The sequence below is a fragment of the Cotesia typhae genome, unplaced genomic scaffold (genome assembly GCF_013202065.1).
Source record: "Cotesia typhae breed Kobodo isofemale line unplaced genomic scaffold, CoteBio_Ctyphae scaffold_152, whole genome shotgun sequence".
Taxonomy (NCBI): Eukaryota; Metazoa; Arthropoda; class Insecta; order Hymenoptera; family Braconidae; genus Cotesia; species Cotesia typhae.
This window is the reverse complement of record NW_027423776.1, coordinates 3855720-3867946: the sequence shown is the minus strand read 5'-3', so window position 1 is coordinate 3867946 and position 12227 is coordinate 3855720. Positions and strand designations below refer to the sequence as shown.

General features: G+C 27.4%; 1 protein-coding gene across 5 annotated transcripts; it reads left to right on the top strand.

Annotated features, from left to right (window-relative positions):
• The first annotated feature begins 5947 nt into the window (after nucleotides 1-5947).
• Nucleotides 5948-10700, top strand: LOC141535798 (uncharacterized). 5 transcript variants are annotated; one of them, XM_074255925.1, is made up of 2 exons: nucleotides 5948-5999; nucleotides 6267-10700. In XM_074255925.1, exon 2 carries the CDS (start codon nucleotides 9460-9462, stop codon nucleotides 10519-10521), a length of 1062 nt encoding a protein of 353 aa, XP_074112026.1. In that variant the 5' UTR covers nucleotides 5948-5999; nucleotides 6267-9459; the 3' UTR covers nucleotides 10522-10700. The 5 variants fall into 5 exon arrangements, with proteins under 5 accessions (XP_074112026.1, XP_074112027.1, XP_074112023.1 ...); XM_074255926.1 differs by lacking the exon at nucleotides 5948-5999 and having other exon boundaries at nucleotides 6023-8649; nucleotides 9111-10700; XM_074255922.1 differs by lacking the exon at nucleotides 5948-5999 and having other exon boundaries at nucleotides 6023-8649; nucleotides 8720-10700.
• The last annotated feature ends 1527 nt before the right edge of the window (nucleotides 10701-12227 follow it).

The window sequence follows — 12227 nt, the reverse complement described above, 5'->3', positions numbered from 1 at the left end:
TTTGATACTTGTCGTTTATTTCATTCAACAGTTGTACATATATTCATATTCTTAGTCATAATATACGTAAGCCAGTTTTTAATCACTTGCATGAACATTTTGTTGTTCAAATGAAAGATTTCTTCATATTCAATAAATACCACCTGTGAATTGTAATCATCAACATCGCACTATATTATTAATAAGGACCGGATCTCAAGATATTTCGTTGTCATGAACAACAAACTTATCGCGCAAACGATTTTTTCTGGATTTCCGGGAAACCCTAAAACCGACTCCAAATTCACTAGAGGCTTGATGATGTTCTTCCGTTTCTGTATTGGAGTTTGATTCTTTCGTTGTCTTTCGGCGACTCCTCTGCCCCGACTAGAAATTTTAATGTAAGACCTATTGGGTCCTCATTGAGCTGCCTAATTCCATCTAATTCCTAATTCCTAAAAAACCCCATCAGAACCCAATCCAAATTTTTAAAGAAAAAATATGATCTTCGAAAAGATTAAAAATAATATGGGATTAGATACACTCATGTTATATTACTCATTAGTCTATTTAATTTGAATTGAAACGAAATCATTGGTCGGAAAAATCCTTGTCGAGAGTTGGGCTCGAACTTGCGTCCTTAGGGTCCTGAGTCGTTCACGTTACCGCTGGTCCAAACAGGAATGCTGATCAATTCAATCGGTTAACTGACACATTATTCATGCTATGCTCAAGCTTTTACAAATTGTTTTTTTTATATATTCACTTTTCTGGCGTGAAAATACAATTTTTGTATAAATTAAATAGAAAATTTAAAAATAAAAAAAAACTTGACTGAAAAATCCAAAAAAATTGAAAGAATCAAAAATAAAATTCCTTAAAACTGTCCGATTTGATTTGGGATCCTCTTTATGCTAACATAAAGAACTTTTATTTTCAAGATTCAAATTTTGTTGAAATGCATATTATTTAAAAAAATTTTTTATATGGATAAAAATTTAATTATGAAAAATACCGATAATGAAAATTTTTTTTCAATTAAAATTTTTTTTTATACTGAGAAAAAAAATTTGGAGTATGAATTTTGTTTCAGCAACATTAAAATGTATTTCAGTCTAAAAACTCAGTATTTGGATTTAATCCGCACAAAAAGAAAAATTTCTTGACTTGAGAACAAAATTCTTGGCTCAAGAAAATTTTTGGGTACCGGAAAGAAGACCGAAGCTTGTTGCTCGAAGTAAAATTTTTTCTCGAAATTCTATTCTTGGTGGAAGTAATTTTTTATTAATTCAAATCATCATAAATACTTGATACAAAAAATTTTTATCGTTGATCAAGATTTTTAGATACCTTAGGGAAACAGCGCCACCTAATTCAGCTGAGAAAAAAATCTTCCCATTTGACATGTTAATCAATAAAAATATTAATGAAAATTTACTTTTATCAAGAACTAAATTTTTTGTAGCAAGAGGCAGAATTTTCTTAAAACAAGATTTTCTTGACTTAAATAAATTTTTTTGGATCTAGATATGTATTTCTTGAAGCAAGGAAATTAATTTTGTTGGAATAAGTGAAAATTCTTGTGTCAAAAAAAAAAATTTTTTTTTCAATGTTGGATGAATTTTTTTCTAATTCTTTTCTATTCTTAACAAATAATTTTTATTTTTATTTCTAATTAATTTATGACAAATATATTCTAATAATATAAGCTCACACATCTTTGGGCGATTAATTTTTTATATAAATAAACGACTGCCTAAATTTAAAGATTATTTCGTCATGTATCAATTGGGCGCTAATTAGGCCCTTATAGGGATTTCCCCATTGGGCATGCCTCTTCGGGACCCAATCAGATCCAGATGTATATCTTGGTTGATCCCAAAGAAAATTCTAGTCGGGGCCAGATTGGAAAATCTGCGGGAATTTTTACTGTGTCGATTGCTTGTTGGACTGTAGGGAATCCGCCGCAACCTAAATTATAGATCTGTAATAAAAAAAATAATATTATTACAGCAGATACCGATTTTATTTATATCACTGGATCTACAAATTGATTATTTTTTTATTAAAATTATTGAAAATTGTAATTTCTTCATTTTTAATAAGTCTTGCAAGATTATTTTTTTTTTTTAAACAAAACATAATAAAGCAAATATTGTGAATGTAAAAATATGATTTTTCTTAAAATAATGGATTTGATTAAAGTAAGTTATTGTTACTTTCAAAATGCCGCGTTACTATAATATCACAAGGGCGCACATTAAATTAAATGCCCCATGATAGTTCTGCAGAGCCAGAAAGGCGTATAAAAATATTTTTTTTTCTTAAGGAAGTTCCGAGAAAAAACCTTTTTCTTAAAATTATTTTCAAATTTTGAGTACTTATACTCATAAATATCCTCTACTCGCAGGAATTTTTTTAAATAATCTTTGTGGCATTAAATTTTGAAATATTAGAATTTAAAATTTGTATAATTGACATACAAACCCTATGCTGGCTGACGTTCAAGCGAACGTTTCATTAAATGTCAATCGTACTTTTCTTAGGATTGTTTTAAAAAAATAAGAATCATTAATTGAAGATATAACAAGTATTTTCTATCAAAAATAACATAAGCGAGCGGTTTTCATTTTGTTATAAAAAATGTTTGAAGTTAGTGACTTTCGATATTTTACGTGAGTGGAAGTAAGTGAGCGATAATCTGCAAAGAGAGGCGGCACTAGTGCGTGAAAAAGAAACCAATAGCCATAACCTATTGGTGTCTTTTTCTTGTCTGGGAACGTTCTTAACAACTTGAAAATGTGTATGGTGGATACGACAATGAGAAAATGAAAAAGGTTTTTTCAAAAAACACTTTTTTTTGACATTCGCCCTTTTGGCTGTAAGGAAAATCTCCCAAATGGATCATAAAGGGTGTATATAAAAAATTTTATTCATATTTTCTGACTTTTTGCTCCTAAAATTGAATGTTGTAAATTTTTGGCTATAAAAACAGAAAATTTTCGAAAATTAAGTTTTTTTTTTTTTTTTTATTTCCATTTCAAGAATCTTTTTTTTTATTTTTAACTTTTATAACCAGAATGAGGAAACATTTATTTTAAAGCAGAAATTTAAAATATAAAATAAAATTATATACATACGTATTTGCCCTTCTGGGTTAGAAATTTTTTTTCTTAAAGCCAAAAGAACATATACTTCAAAAAGATATTTGTAATTTTTTTCGTAAGTTTTCACATTCCTAACATTTTTTAGGTGATTTGAACAAGAAAAAAATTTTTTTTACTATCATCGCTTTATTATATTTTGTATGAATAATAAAGAAAGATTAGATTGCGCAGTACAAAATTTTAAATATTGATTTGTGAAGCGTCTAATCTAATAATTACCATTTGATCTTCGACAAATAAATTTTTGAGATTATCACATCATTAAAAAAAAAAAAAAAACTCACCATGTTAAGGGTGATCGCCATCACAACTAGAAGTTTGACAGAAGCCATCGTTCTTTCAATTATCTTCACGTTTACTTCGAAGATGATGATACGTTTGTACCACAATAAAAAAGTATAGTTCTTTTATACTCATTTTTTTAATTACCGGGAATACCTAAGAGTTTAATGATCGGCCATAAAAATGTTGAGTTAAAAACAAAAAAAACCCACAGTCAAATAAAAGTAAATCAAAAAAATAATTAATTTCGATATTGTAAAGTATGGACATTTTATTGATATATTTATAAATTAATAATATCGATTAAAAACAGGATACAGAATTTTTGTTCTTTTTAAATTCTAAATTTTTTTTTCTTACTGAATTAAATTTATTTTTATATCAAATTTCTACCTCGTTTGATCAAATTATAACGATAAGTTTATTATTATTATTTTTTACGGATAAAATTCGACTATTGTGATAATTACAGGCGAGTATTATTATTAATATTTGATTATTTGATTGTTATTTGATGATCTGAATACGATAACAATTATGACATTGCATATAAAAGTTTTAAAAAATATTGTTTTTATCTTAATTGATTGGTTAAAAAAATACAATTTCATTTTTTTGAGTTTAGAATTGTAGAAATATAATTCGGTCTACCTAATATTATTAATAAAAAATATTCTAAGGGGTATTTTCATAATATAAGAACAAAAACGAATAGTGAAGCCCAAATTCTACTTTTTATTTATTTATTTGAAGTCTTTCCGGTGCTCTTATCGAGGTGCAATGTTGAAATAATTTGTATTATAGTCGTATAAACATTCCCTTAATTTTGTAACCACTTTCGATTTTGTGGAAATTCATAAGTATAATTGGTCTAGTTACTCAACTCAGAGCAACGTATTGGAAAAAAAATGAAAATTTTTGAATAGGCAACTATAATAAGTGAGGAACTTTTCTCTGTAAGACTTTTGGAATAATATAATCTGATAAAGTGATGTTTGTAGTTTTCAAGAAACGAGATATGCCTGTAAGTCATTCTGGTGTAGAAAAACATCATTGTTATAACTTTACACCTTTCATTCTACTTGTACAATAGAACGTAACCAAAGATTATTAGAATCTTTTGTTGTTAGAAATTAAGTTTATCTAATGTTTATTTTGGATCAGGAGTACATGATGGCTCTGGAAGTATTTGAAAGTTACTTTCTCAACGCAACACGGAGTAGTTTTGATCTCCCTTTAGGTATAGTCAATATTCTATTCTTTGAACTGCGTACTATAGAAAAATTGACACGTTTTCTATTCAGTAAAGTTTCAGTAGCTCTATAATTTATTTATATGTTAAATATTTCGATATGTTCAAGATAATTAAACTCTTCGATAACAAAAATTGAAAAAAAAATTTTTTTCAAAAAAATTGTGTTACATATTTTGCGATTAAATAATGAAACATGACGACACCAAAATAAGTAACATAATAATAAAAATGTAATTGTGACGTCTTAATTATGGAAAAAATTGATATTTATCAAGCATGAAAAAAGTGATTAACATAAATTTATGTTATCTAATATATTACATAGAATTTCTATGATAGAAAGAAAAATAGTTAGCCCAACTGATGACTGATTATACCCAATACGACCTCTGTTGTTAGATTCCCAAAATTTTACAAATACTAGCTTCTAATGCATGATGATCTCCTAATACAATGTCCTTGAATGCAACATGCCCAAGGGTGCATCCACTGTTTCAGGTTACATCCATGTAAACATCGACATTGTGAATGAGCCTTCTGACCGATTTCACTTATTGAAAAATTTGAAAAAAATCTTGTATTTGAGGTAGTACGAGCGCTAAGCGGGGTGGGGATAGGTACCGACTTTAGCGCGGTAAGGGGAGAGCAGTAACTATAATGACATTAAAGTTAGATGTCACGTGGAAAATTTTTAATTTTATTTAACAGTTAAATCAATCCTAATAAATTATTTAAAAAAAATTGAATTTTTAATTTTTTTCAATTTCTACATGTCAATTTTTTTTCTTATTGAAGTGAAACTTCTTTATCGAGGTTCGAAAAAAATTTAGTATAGTTTTTCCGTTACGCGCCATCTTTTTTTTATCCCTACCACGCGTGATTCGAAGTATACTTTCTCCAGCGGAGTAAGGGTTGGGAAATGTCTCCGATGTATTTTGCGGCCAGTTTTGAGTAGTTATATTTTTTAAATCTAGGTGGCGATTGCATCGACTTCCATAAGAGCCCATGACCCGCTTTGAGTAGTGATGACTTTGACCACTAGCTGGTGTCGTGCAATTGCCATTTACCAATAGCATATCGTTTTAACGGACTTACTCCTACCACTATACTTTACCGTTTTTCTATTGCACGCTTATTTTATTCTCAACGCTCTATAGTGACGTGATAAATATATATATATATATATATATATATATATATATATATATATATATATATATATATATATATATATATATATATATATGTTATATTGAAGTGATCAGCAAAATCAAAGGGTTTATTTTAATTCTAATTCAAGTGAATTTATGAAAAAAGTAAGTAATTACATCTCTTTTTCTAATACTTAGGTGTAAGTATGGTATTTATTTTTCTACGTTATTTAAAATTAACCTCAGTTTTTGATTGTATTTTTCAATAAACTAACACGTGGGTGTAATTATGGTATCAATTTTTTCTGATACTTGAATGTTGATTGTGGTATTTATTTTTCTAAAATAATCAAAGTCAACCTCAGTTTTTGATTGCATTTTTCAAAATACTAACACGTGGGCGTGATCATGTTTTTTATTTTATTTTTCAAGTTTTCCAGTTATTTAAGCTTAACCTCTGTCATATATATGTATTTATAATTGAATTTCTGAAAGATAAACTGAATTTATCCATAAAGAACAATACTCAAACGTCGACAACGAGATCCGGCACTACAATTGATGGAGTTTTCACTCGGTTATTAAATTTTGTGGAGTGTAAACAATATATTTCGTATTTCAGTTACCATAAGCCATTAATAACACAAATATATAATAATAACGACATCAATAATAGTAAAAATTCTATTACAATTAATGAAATTCAATAATAATTTTTGTAGTAATAAGCTAAAATAAAATAATTGTAAAATTTGTATTTATGATAATAAAAGCCTTGTATCTATGATAATAAAAGCCTTGTATTAAACTTTATCTAATTTAACTTTATTTAACCAATTTCTCTAAAGTTGCATATAGTAAATTATTTTTTGAAAAATAACGTCATAAAGAAGTTTCACTTCTTACGAGTGTACGATAGTACACGCACACATTTTTTTTTTGCCATAATTTATTTGTTATCAAAAGTTCTAAAAATTATTAAATATCTGCTAAATTAATTTTCATGTAACCATATGATTTTTCTCAATATATAGAATATTGATATACATTTAGCATTGGCTAATGACGGCATTTATTTTTCTTTTAATTAATACACTTTAATTAGTTGGAAAGTGTATATTTTTTTTTAAATTTAATCTCTCATTATATAATATATTTACTTTCATCCACAAGTTTTTTCAAAATATTCACCGACAGTTTTATGAGAAAAGTACAAAAATGTATCAATGTTTGGAGGTTACTCCATAAGACCAATGTTAAATTACTCAACTTCAAAGTTAATTATTTATTTAAATAATCGGGCAATCTTCTTTAAATTTTTAGAATTTATTTAGACATATTTAAACTTTAAATTAAAAAAAAATCAAGCCTTTTATCAAAAGTTGCCTTGGTACTCGTACTACCTTAATCTATTATTATCATTTATGAGCTCCTTATCGTCAATACTCTGTCTTTTAAACTACACATTAGAAGTTATTAAAAATTTAGTATTGAACAATTTGGTTAACGTCTTTTTGTTTTTATAAGTTATTATTGCGTAGTTGTTTTTTTAACTTCCTGATTTAAAAATGAATCATTTTTAAAAGTAGGAAGTTATAGATTTAAGTCTAATAATTTTGAGAATGCAAGTTTTCATCAGATTTCTACATTTTGAAGTCTTAGGAAGCCGGTTCGATTATTTCCGGCTGGACGGATATTAGACTAACACATAAGCTTGTTCCTGTGTTTTGCCTTTTTATCATGATTTTTGTGTGTGTTTATTCAACATTAGACCAACACATAAGCTTGTTACTATGTTGGTAATTAATAAAGTCAATACAATACAACTTAACAATGTGGACAACTAAATTACGTAATTAAAATGACCAAAACGCTAATGATTAAAATAATTAATTAATGATTACAGAAATTAAAATCTATGTAATTAAAATGTAATTAAAATCTATGTAATTAAAATGGACCCCAACAAAAGTCGGACCTTTCCAGTGGAGATCAATTGTCGTGCGGATCAACTGTCACACGGATCAAATGTCGCGGATGAATTGTTTGCGGATCAGCGGTCGCGTCACCGTCCAAATCAAACTAGGGGTTAAAAAGTTATAGCCACTTTGAAATTTTGAAATAATTATTTATTTTATATAACTTTTGAATTTTTTAGCTCGAAGAGTTTCAAGAATGGCCTCAACCGCGTTTCAAATTTTTTTTTTTATAATAGCATATTATTCAAATCCTGAAAATACGTTGTATTATTTGCTGGTAATTTCTTGTATTATCTCAATTTTCAATTAAATCTGAATAGTACTCTTAGTGAAATAAAATAAAAACTACAATTTCTCATAAGATTAAACGTTGAATCCTAAAATATAAAAGTTATATTTTTTATTGGTTCTTCAAAGCTCTTCAAAATTTTAATGAAACCATTATTTTACTATAATATGGTAATGAACCAAATTTTGTTAAATTAAACAGAAATTCTACGACTGACACTACTTAGTGAATGTGCTTGTAATAATGTAAACCAAGCTACGCATATGACTTAATTATTGGTTTTCATCATTGAGGATCGTTATCATTATATCTATCAGATAAAAAAGGTGGTCGAAAAGTTTAGTCAACAAAAATATATACGGAAAAAGAAAAGCACGCATTACTATTTGTACAGTACTTGATATTGGCTGTCTTTGGATTCACTCCAATAAAAATGAACCTAAAAATAGTTGTCCTTGTGATGGTTTCAAGTGAGTTTATTCCTCCAATAACCGGAAATATTAAGATTTCAAATTCTTCGGAAGATTCTATAATTAACGACGCAATGGTAAGTAACTAAAAGTAAATTATTGAAATAATAATACAAAACTATCATTGTTTGCATGTTAATGTTATAGGAAACTGTTTGTTTGATATGTACGATATGTTATTTTTGGAGGTAAAGATGTTCTCAGAACAATAGAAACAATCAATAATTTGAATATGTTCTCAATTGTAAGACTTATTGATCTACCGTCTATAAAACATTTACAATATAATAAAAAAAAATCGATGTATTAATTATGAAGGAAGAAGAAATAAAAGATTTTATTTTGTCAGAAAAGTGTCAAAATCAAAATGCATGTACTCATCAAATAACTGTGTTCTTTTTCTGTAAAAGGAACGGTTTTTCTCAACAGCTTATAAAGAGTCTAACACGTTTGTGGAAATGTAGTTTTTTAAATGTCTACACAATGTGTCTTGGTTCAATGAATAAAATCACAGTTTATACTTTTAATCCGTATTCAGGCCGTGAATTATTGAAATGGACAAAATATGAACCAAAAACAAAGAAAATGCGAGATAAAATAAGAAGGAACATGAGTTGTTATTCACGATTGTACTTAAAAGGTAGATAATTTATTTATCATTTCTTTATTTATTCATTTAATGTTGAATTAAAAGACTATTATGTATAATCACTGTTTTTTAGATAATATTTGTGATGGATTTGATTTTGACAGAACTAAATACTTGGATAATTCTAAAGTAATGGCTGTAGTCGGATCTCAATTACCTGATACCGTAGTTGGAATTGCAAATTTTTTTGAGAAAACGTTGAATATAATAATAGTACAGAAACAACCTACAACAAAATATGTTTCATTCAGAATCATTCGCTGATTTAATTTTTTCAGAAATGAATATTCATGAAGATATTGTGAAAGATAATCAGCCATATACTTTTTCGCATCCACTGTACTTCTATTCACTGTTTATAGTAACTCATAATTCCAGACCACTCAGTCCATTGGAAAAAATTTACAATTACTACGATTACTTAATATTGATCTCAACAATAATAATTCTTGTAATAACGTTTGTTATAATTTATTTATCAGGATATAACATCGCGTTTGCGACTTTTGAAATTCTTCGTTTATTGATAAATACTGGAATAACTGTGCGCATAGATACCACAAAGATCCGAATATTTTTTTCAGTGATTTTTTTATATTTTTTGATAATTCATGGAACATTTAGCGGACGACTTGCCGGATTTTTAACAAGATTTGAGTATGGTAAAAATGTTGATACTATTGAAGATCTCAAAGATTCGCGGTATAAAATAATTTATGCTCATCCTGTCGTTGAGAAGGTTATGAAAAATATGAAACTCCAAAACAAAACAGAATTCATGAATTTTTATTGCTCTGATTATATTAAGAATGAATCAATTGCATGCATTCACGATTACTATGAACTTTTGCATGCTATAAGATTATTTGATTTACATCAAAGTAGAGAACCAATACTTAGTGGCTTTAAAAATTATCTGGTTCGTAAAAATTGGCCTTTGAAGGAGCGTTTCAACGATGTGCTTATTTGGCTTATGCATTCAGGTATTTCACAAGTGTGGATAAGAACAATTGCAAATAATGATATCCATAGAATAGAAAGAAGAAAAGCTCTTGCAGTCGTTGAATATCGGTCGATTACTTTCGCCGATTTAGGATTTTCTTTTGTGGTGCTCGGAATTGGTTGGGCTCTGGCATTGTTGGCTTTTTTCAGCGAAATATTTTTTGGAAGATCAATAAAAAAGCAGAAGTGTAGAAAAGTTAAAAAAGTACGGATAAAACGATTGATATCGATTACTTTAGTTAAAGTTAGAATTTCTAGAATATTTAATAGAGTCGTACGTTACTTACGTGAACAGTGAAAACTTGACTTGTTGCTTATATAGTGACGGCAAAAATATCTAGGAATTATTTGGAACATTTACTGACCCTTCTCATTTTCAATGAGAATATTAAAAAAAAAAATATTCTATTTCTATTTTTTGTGGACTTTGTTTTGTTATTATTTCGAAATAATGTTAAATTCAAAAATTTTTGATGAATAACAAAGTATATTGAGTGAATCAATTGTTAAGTTAAAATAATAAATTTTGTTCTATTATTAATTCATTAATTCTTTTTTTTTCTCCTATTCGGCCTTCTGTAACTTCGTTTCTGTTAAGGGTAGAAAAAAAATGGATACAAAAATAAAAAAATTTTGTAGAGAATTAAATTTCCTATAAAATAGTCAAAAGAAAAATTAAAAAAAAATTTTGTTCGTGTAACTATTTCAAAATTAAAAAAAATGAAATTTTACAACGTTAATAAATGGGAAAAGAGACTCCCCTTGCACCAGCTCAATTTTTAAGATATTGAGCACAAACTTTAGGAGAATTTTTTTTTATATCGAAGAAACTTTTAAGGGATCGAAATTTAATCGAAAAGTTATTTTGACATAATCTACAATAGACTTAAGTCCTATTTCCTTGTGGAAATAGATCTTTGAAAAAACTTTTGAAAAGTCTTTATAACTCTGAATAAGACTTTTCAAAAGTCTTAACATTCCTAACTAAGTAAAAAAAAATACTTAATAAGTCTTCAATACTCTGCAAAACTCTTTAAAAGTCAAATTTTCCTTGCAATTTCGGACTTTCTCGAAGAGTTATTAAGGCTTGATAAGATTTGTGAAGTTTTACAGAAAAAGAAGAGAATATTTCTTTTCAAAAAATTTACTTATCATAACTGGAGAAAATTAATAATAATAATCAATATTGTTAATTATATTGCTAGTTTTATTTGTAATATTTACAATAATACATATAATGGTTTATGGATTTTGATTTTTAATAGTTAATAAAATTATAAATAGTATTAAACTACAACGTTTGTGAGATGAATTCATTAATAATAATCGGTGAACTAGTAAAGTTTGCTTTATTTGAAACTAGCTGTTGACCGCCCGCTCCGCTGGACACTTTATAGAATTGAAGTTTTAGATCTAGACTTGAAATTCAATTGGAGTATTATTTTGACTTCCACAGGTTCCACATTCCATCGAATCGGAAGTAGAATTTATTGAAATCCATATTGAGATGATCTCTACATGACAAATAGAAGATCCTTACCAAATTTGCAGCTTTTTGAAACTATATTTTAAAAATTAAGATTTCGTATTGTTTTTTTTAGTAGGCAAGAATCCCACACTGGCGATCATCATCCTTCAATGATAGATTTTTTTTCGCTTCTCTATAAAACACACACACACACACACACAAATTTTTTTTGCAGTGTACATATATGTCGTAAGAACATATTTGTTTTAATTTATTTCCATTTACAACGTTTCGTCAGCTTAATTCTGACTTCATCAGGTAACCTATGTATCATAAAATAAAACAAAATTAATTAAAACAATCAAACCAAATTATTAACAATATCAAAATAAAAATAATTAATACCTTGAAATACTTTTAACATTAACACATAGTCACATGATATTCAATATTACGTTTGGCATAAAACCAATACATACATAAGTCATGGTTAAGAAACATTTTTTAAAAAAATTGTCAAAATACTGATAATATTT

Coding starts and splice junctions, on each gene's coding strand:
- LOC141535798 (XM_074255925.1), top strand. CDS start 9,460: ATGTTTCATTCAGAATCATTCGCTGATTTAATTTTTTCAGAAATGAAT.